Raw genomic sequence first — 7788 nt, forward strand, 5'->3', positions numbered from 1 at the left:
TCCGGTACTTAGTGTCTTTCATTCCAACATAAGAAAACATTTCTGGAATCTGGAGCTGAAATAGCATTTAGATGTATTTACACACTTTATGGTTTACAGATGCATAAATAGGCCTAATGTTTTGTTTTTAACATAAAACGTTGAATACTGATATTTGAAATAATTTAAAACATGAAAAAAAATAGTCGAAATGTGAAATTAAAGCCGCCAGTAGGTGACAGCAAGTGACTTATTCAACTGATTAGTTCAAAAAGCTGATTCATTCAATAAGTAAAAGCCGTCCATTGCTCAGAGATGCAAAACAGTACTGTGATTTTTGTTTGGAACTATTTTCGTTAGCAAAAACAAGCAATATTATGTCTAAAATGTAAGTCACTTATTGCTTTACTGAACTTGTATAAAATTATTAAATGTGTTCATGCTGATATCTGCTGATATCTCAGAAAAACGGTACTCTGTGTGATATAGATTAAGTTAACTATATTAAATTATATAAATATAAAAAGCATACAGAAGCATTTTTGCCGTCTACAATTTCGAATGCCTTGAATGAATTGAGTTTTAACAGACTAATAAATCAACGTGCGTGCACTCCGTGTGTGATTTGGTGATATAGCCTACTTGATAATGTCAGATCGCACATCATTACAACAACACTTACCATATTATCACAGACGATGCTGTATCGCATGCCCCAAACTCAACTTGATTGGAAAATGAATCATCCGCGGTTGTGTGCGCACTTGTTTGCACATGAACAAAGGTGTTTTTAGGAGCCTAATTTGCAGACGCCAGACCACTGATTCGTAAATCTGCTTTCCTGCAGTCCGTGTTCTTCTGACTATTTTGTAGTAAGTAACGAATATGCTTCGGGGAAATGTATCGGAGTAAAAGTATAAATTTTAATTAGGAAATGTAGTGAAATATAAAAACTTCAGTAAAGTACAGATACTCCCAAAAAATACTTATTTCCAGTGGTGTAATGTAACGAAGTAATATTAAGTATATATAAATATATTTATTAAGCATCTATAACATGCGAGTTAAAAATGGCTCACTATTTGGCAAGTATTTCATTAAAATCACCCTTTTTATTCATCCATTTATAACTGCTTATGAATTATTTGTAATGCATTTGTAAATTAGTTATTAGTCATTTATGAACATCTTTATAAACCCTTCATAAAGGGAACCTTAATGTAAAGTGTTACCAAAAACAATACTTTATTTTAAAATAAAGTGTTCCATGTATTCTGTAGTTTCCGTATACTCTGACTACATTTCAGAACCAGGCACCATTACAGACACCATTTTGGTGGAAAAGAGGTAACAAAAAGTCAGCCAAAAAGTTATGTATTTATATATATTTTTTTTAATAATGATAAATGTATAATGACAATAGCAACAACAACAATAAAAATAATAATTAACATTTTTAAAATACTATTTACATTACATTTACATAAGGGGTCACCATATATGCAAGTAATACTGCCAGACACAGATATTACTGGCTCAAACCAAGGCGCCAAATGCTACCAGGGTTTGGCATGCTAAGGCATTGAGGGACCATGCAGACAGCAGGCTCTAAACCTGGACCAAAAAATAAAGTACAGAAATCAGGGTTATTGTCTACATACTGTACATTATAATTAGAAAATAAATTTGGCTTCAGATTTCTTCTCGTCACAATAAACAAACATTATTATATAAAAAAAAAAAAAATGAATTTTTAGGGGAAAAGAAAATCTAAATATATATTCTAAATCATTTGTAGCGTAGTACCTTAAACCATTCATGTGAAAGGATTTCCCCCAAATCAATCCGCTGGTTTGGGCTTTCATTCAGCAGGGACCGAATCAGGTGGCAGCATTCTGAAAGAGAGGAAGAGATGAGAGAGTCAGATTATTACCTTAAACTACTCTTTGTATTAAGCTGTAAGATCTGACCATTCTACACTGTACAATCAGTACAGCCACTTGGCTTGGGTGTTACTTCTCCCTCTTCCTTGTTTTGCATGATTTCAATTACAGTTGGTCTTCTTTGTTGTGATGACTTGCCAGTCGACAAATCAGGCTTAAACCACACACCGTAATCAACCAACTCTGTGTCTTTGGGTTCTGGGAAGTCTCCACACACCAACAAGAACAAGAGCATTCCCAGAGACCATACAGTAGTTGGTTTCCCGTGGTACTTGTGGTCCACGTAGTACTCAGGTGGGCAGTACTCTGGTGTGCCTGAAGAAAAGAGATTTTGCCTTGACGTAAGCTTGAAATACTACAAATTTTCACTGTAAAAAAAAAATCTGGTTTTATTAAATACAAAAACAAAAAAAACTAAATGCTGCTTCAAAAGCGAGATATGGTTTACAGGATACCAATTAAACTCTTTACTTGAAGTTAAGTCCCAAACTACAGGTGTGATGCATGATACATACCACAACATTGCTCATAGCCGGAGTCTTGCAGGTTGATCAGGAGGTTTTCCAGCTTTATGTCCCGGTGAAATACTCCTCGTTGGAGTATTGGGAGCGGGGCCTTTGTTGCCTGTGCCATGATAGACCGTGCTGTGTCCTCGCTGACGAAGCCTCCCTGAAGCATCGTATAATCCCACAGATCTTTGCAGGGTGACGGGCGTTCCAAGACCATGATGTAACGTTCAGGCTGTTCCTGCCAGTCTAGCAGCTGAATGATCTCTGGAACTCTGGACTCCTTATTAACAAGGAGTAAAAGGCAGACCTCTAACGAAAGGGGTGCGGGATGACCAGGCTAGAGGAAAGATCATTGTTAGATAGAACTGCTTTCCCAAGTAAGGACTTTAGTCCAGTCTTGGACAAAAATGTTGTCAGTATGTTTGCTCAGTGAGCATAGCCTACTTACAACGTAGATGTATTTCATGTTCCTTGGCTTGTTGGCAATTTTCACTGCCACCTGAACGACAATAAACATTTATTGCATTTACAACATGGCAAGAGCACTAATATACACTGAGATGACTTACAATGGAACCAGTGAGACAAAACAATGGAGTTAAATATTGTAAGAACATGACAGTACCTCAAGGCCATTCTCCAAGCGTTTCCCTTCATAGACGCAGCCGAATCCTACCTCACCAAGCATTTTGCCGATTTCATACCAGCTCAGAATGTCATCTGTTAAAAGATTTACAATTATAGATGACATGAAGTGTCAAACATTGACAGTATTGTGTGTAATGTTTGGGGCAGTAAACTTACCCTCTGTTGTCAAGTCCACTCTGCTGTTGTGAGCTATGGCTGTGGTGGACTGAAGCTGGAGGGCTTTGAACCTGCTGATCTGCAGGAGGAGGGTCTTCAAGATCACTGGAAAGAGGTTCCTCTAGATCAGTGGTTCTCAACCCGCGGGCCGCAAAGGAAACACCCATACTATGCAGCAATCATCCTTAATTGCAGAAATGTGGGAAAACATCTCTGGAGAGAACCTCAGATTATTAAATTCGAAAGTGATTTTCATATTTGGATCAACATAGGCTACGTTTGTGAACGCACATTTTCTGCAATCAGATGTTTTATTAATGGTGAGTAGAATTATTTATTTATTTATTTGAATGAATGTAATCGATTAGATATCATAATATTTAGGCTGTAATGTTATCAATCTGGTTGGTTTGTATTGGTGACATAATATGTAAATAATATGCGTGCGGCCCGTGAGACTTGCACTTGGACCAAAAGGTTGAGAACCACTGCTCTAGATCCTCTACAGATCAGGAAATGGACTGCAGAGAAATATGACCTAAAGACGGGAATAACAAACAAAAGTATGTTTTAAACAAATAATTTAATATTGCATTCTCATATTATGACCATTTTTCAGGTACTACATGACATCTAAAATTAAAACTTCTTCAAACCATGTTTCATATTTTTCGAAGATTTACGATATGTCCTGCAATAAAAAAAAAAATGGTACCATGACTCGCCGAATTTTTGGATTTTGAAATAAAATATGATTGTAAATATATATATACATACATACGGCAGTTAAGGACACTTAAGCTTTGGGAACAGAAAAATCCCCCTACTTCATGAATTAGATTTCCAATAATGGGTACTCATATCTAGCTGCAGCGTATCTTAATTTTTTTTTTTTTTATGTACAGAGCTCTAGTAAACAGAAAACATTTACACATTCCCAACTGGTCATTTGGTTTACCTTCAACTTTATCTCTCCTATATCATTGCCTGGTCTAAGCCACTGCTCCATTTAATGGATTTAAGAGACAGCAGCTTCTCAAAACTCTCTGTCCTCCTTTTCTTTCTCATTGGCATCTCATGCTCTTCACCAGCACCAACGGGCAGATTGTTCTCCGCAGCATTGGTGCTGGATGTTGGTGGTCTACTATGATGGGAGTCATACAACTGATCGCTGAGAGAACACTGCTTTCTCTTTTGCGCAAAAGATCCAGACCAATCTTCTCTGTTGGCCCCTGTGTGGCCCCCTGTGCATCTTGACCCCACCCCACCTACATGAGTATAAGCGTTGTGGCCCCATGTTACAACCATCTGGCTCTGGGTGAAGTAACATTACAAAAAGGGGAGGCCACACAGAAGACTTAAGTTTAACAAATAAACATTTAATCAAGAATAAATCAAATAAGTTAAGTATGAGTATAAAGAAAGAAACAAACAAACAAAAGAAAACAATCCAGGGCTGGAGAGGGAAGATGAACGGCAGCCCAGTCCAGGTCTCCACTGCTCTCTGAATCTCCGTCTTTTAAACCCAAACGCCAATCACAGGTAACACTCCACACCTGTACCTGACGCTCGCTCTGAAAGAGAGGCAAAACCACGGAACACCACCACCTAGTGGACAAATATTAGAAAGAACACACTGAGCTGTAACACCTCCCCTCTTAAAACAGAGGCCCCTAAAAGGGACCTCTGCAGACCCAAATAATACTATAAACCAAACAAAAAAAATAATACACAATCACACAAGTTTACCTCCAACAGTCATAATTTGTGGACTGTCATACAAATGTCACTTACCCCCCATTCTTTTCATCACCTACCCCAACTCCATTGTTCAGTATCTTCAGGCGCCTTAAAAACACAATAAAATTAAAGAACCAAGGTCAAGGGCAACCAACACTTACAACAGTTTGTTTTACTCATCAACCGGAGAACGGGACAAGGCATCCGCCATAACATTATCCCGCCCTCGAATATGGCGAATATCTAAACTGTACGGCTGTAATAATACAGCCCAACGGATAAGTCGCTGATTAGGACTTCGCAAAGATTGTAAAAACGTGAGCGGATTGTGATCTGAAAACACAACTATAGGCATTGAACAACCACCCACATACACATCGAAGTGCTGCAACGCCCACACCAAAGCCAACGTTTCTTTCTCAATCGTAGAGTAATTTAGTTGATACGAGTTAAACTTCTTAGAAAAGAAACTAACTGGCCGATCAACTCCATTGTCATCTTTTTGTAATAATACCGCTCCTGCACCCACCCGGCTTGCATCTACTTGGATCTGAAACACTCGATCCCACCGGGGCGCAACTAGGACAGGAGCAGTGCTCAGCAGAAGTTTCGCATTTTCAAACGCCCGCTGACAATTTGAAGACCACTCAAACTTACGTTTAGCCTTCAATAAATCAGTAAGCGGCGCAACTACAGTCGAGAAATTTGCGCAAAAACTGCGATAATATCCAATCATCCCCAAAAATCTCATCAACTCCTTTTTAATAGTAGGAGCGGGGAAACCATCAACAGCACGCACCTTCTCCCGTACTGGACGAACCGCCCCCTGTCCCACTACTTTACCCAAGTAAGTTACGGTAGCTCTCACGAATTCACACTTCACTAAATTGATAGTCAACTTGGCTTCTACAAGACGAGTAAACAAGGCACGCAACCCACAAAGCTGTTCCTCCCACGTCTGACTGTACACCACGATATCATCTAGATACACGGCACATCCATCCAGCCAGCCCTGAGACCACACGATTCATCAGGCACTGGAAGGTAGCCGGAGCGTTTCGAAGGCCGAAACTCATAACCTTGTAAGAGTACAGCCCCGATGGTGTAATAAATTCAGAAACTTCTTGTGCACGAGGGGTTAAAGGGACCTGATAATACCCCTTTAAAAGATCAATCTTAGTTACAAACTTTGCTGAGCCTACAGAATCTACGCAATCCTCCACCCGTGGAAGTGGAAAAGAGTCAGGCTTTGTCACGCTATTTAACTTTCTATAATCAGTACAAAATATGTACGTACTATTGGGTTTTTTAACCAGAATGCACGGTGACGCCCAACTTGAATATGAGGGTTGCGCAAGCCCAGTATTTAAAAGATACTCAACCTCAGCTTCTAAAAACTTCTGCTTTTCAGGAGAAACACGATAAAACCTCTGTCGAATGGGCAAAGAAACTCCAACATCGATATCATGATATATTAAGTTAGTACATGAGGGAGTATTAGAGAAAAGTGGCGAGAATTCGGATATCAAACCGATCAATTGGTCACGATGTTCTTCTGGCAAATGCTCAAACATGACGTCCAGTTTAGTCAATTGTTCAGAGTTACAAAGTCGAGGGTGAACAATGCAAGCAGACGGAACGCTCTCGCCCTCAGTACAATCAAATTTCACACCTGAATTACTCACCTCAGTAACTAACACCACAGGCTTTACTTCAGCACCTGGGACAGCGTTTTCACGTATGCGACAGAAATATGGCTTCAACAAATTCACGTGACAGAGTTGGGAAGCTTTTCTCCTGTCCGGGGTTGAAACAATATAATTTTGTTCAGATACCCGTTTAATTATACTGTAAGGCCCTGCAAACCTTGTTAAAAAGGATGACCCAGTAACAGGAAGTAAAATTAAAACTTGATCTCCGGGACTAAATTCTCGGCGTTCGGACCGACGATCAAACCAAGTCTTCATTTTCATCAGTGCTTTCTCTAAATGTTCACGAGCCAGTTTGCCTGCCAAATATAACCTACGTCAAAATCCATTTACATAATCCAAAAGATTTTCAGGAATTTTCGACTCGGTCACATTGTCCATCAAAAGAGACAAGGGCCCTCTTACCTTATGACCGAACACTAAATCGTTAGGGCTGAAACCAAGACTCTCTTGAACAGCTTTGCGTGCTGCTAGCATCAACCACAGGAGTCCCTCTTCCCAGTCTTTATTCGGTTCGTTACAATATGCTCTCAATAACTGCTTTAACGTCGGATGAAAACGTTCGAGAGCTCCATGGCTCTCAGGATGATACGGACTGCTTTTATGATGATTCACCCGCAGTTGTAAAACTTGAGCAAACATCCGAGAAGTGAAGTTAGTTCCTCTATCAGTTTGAATAATTCTTGGAACACCAAAAATTGAAATAAACTGGACAAGGCTTTTACCACCGACTTCGTGGAGATCGTTCGCAAAGGATACGCAGCAGGATAGCGAGTCGTCTGACACATGACAGTTAAAATATAGATAGAACCCGCTTTAGACGGACTTAAGGGGCCAACACAATCAATAGTCAGATATTCAAAAGGATTACTCACAGCAGGAATGGGATACAACGGCACCAAGACTTCATTGGGTTTACCTACCAGTTGACAAGTGTGGCACGTCTTTATAAAGCTCGACACATCTCTTTTTAAATGAGGCCAAAAAAAAAAAAAATAGCACATTATGCTATTGTAGGTTTTCTTTACCCCTAAATGCCCAGCTATATCACCGTGAGCCGTTTTCAACACCAAATCACGCAACCCTTCTGGAATCACAATTTGA

The 7788-nt window shown here is 39.5% G+C and overlaps 1 protein-coding gene across 2 annotated transcripts; it reads right to left on the minus strand.

Annotated features, from left to right (window-relative positions):
- Positions 1-1472: 1472 nt before the first annotated feature.
- On the minus strand, positions 1473-3468 carry LOC107749298 (serine/threonine-protein kinase pim-3-like). Of its 2 annotated transcripts, XM_016564521.1 has the most exons (7): positions 3236-3468; positions 3057-3151; positions 2880-2930; positions 2438-2768; positions 2091-2237; positions 1786-1874; positions 1473-1593 (listed from the first exon to the last, which is right to left on the minus strand). In XM_016564521.1, exons 2-7 carry the CDS (start codon positions 3117-3119, stop codon positions 1588-1590), a joined length of 687 nt encoding a protein of 228 aa, XP_016420007.1. In that variant the 5' UTR covers positions 3120-3151; positions 3236-3468; the 3' UTR covers positions 1473-1587. The 2 variants fall into 2 exon arrangements, with proteins under 2 accessions (XP_016420007.1, XP_016419928.1); XM_016564442.1 differs by lacking the exon at positions 1473-1593 and having other exon boundaries at positions 1813-2237.
- Between the last annotated feature and the right edge of the window lie 4320 nt (positions 3469-7788).

This window comes from Sinocyclocheilus rhinocerous, unplaced genomic scaffold, assembly GCF_001515625.1.
Source record: "Sinocyclocheilus rhinocerous isolate Xijiao unplaced genomic scaffold, SAMN03320098_v1.1 scaffold701, whole genome shotgun sequence".
In the NCBI taxonomy this organism is placed as follows: Eukaryota; Metazoa; Chordata; class Actinopteri; order Cypriniformes; family Cyprinidae; genus Sinocyclocheilus; species Sinocyclocheilus rhinocerous.

Excerpts from the sequence above, each read along its gene's own strand:
- LOC107749298 (XM_016564442.1), bottom strand. The coding sequence starts at position 3,119 with ATGCTTGGTGAGGTAGGATTCGGCTGCGTCTATGAAGGGAAACGCTTG. Across the intron at positions 2,931-3,056 it reads GCTTGGAGAATGGCCTTGAG|GTGGCAGTGAAAATTGCCAA; the intron begins GTACTGTCATGT and ends ATTGTCGTTCAG. Across the intron at positions 2,769-2,879 it reads ACATGAAATACATCTACGTT|CCTGGTCATCCCGCACCCCT; the intron begins GTAAGTAGGCTA and ends TCTTTCCTCTAG.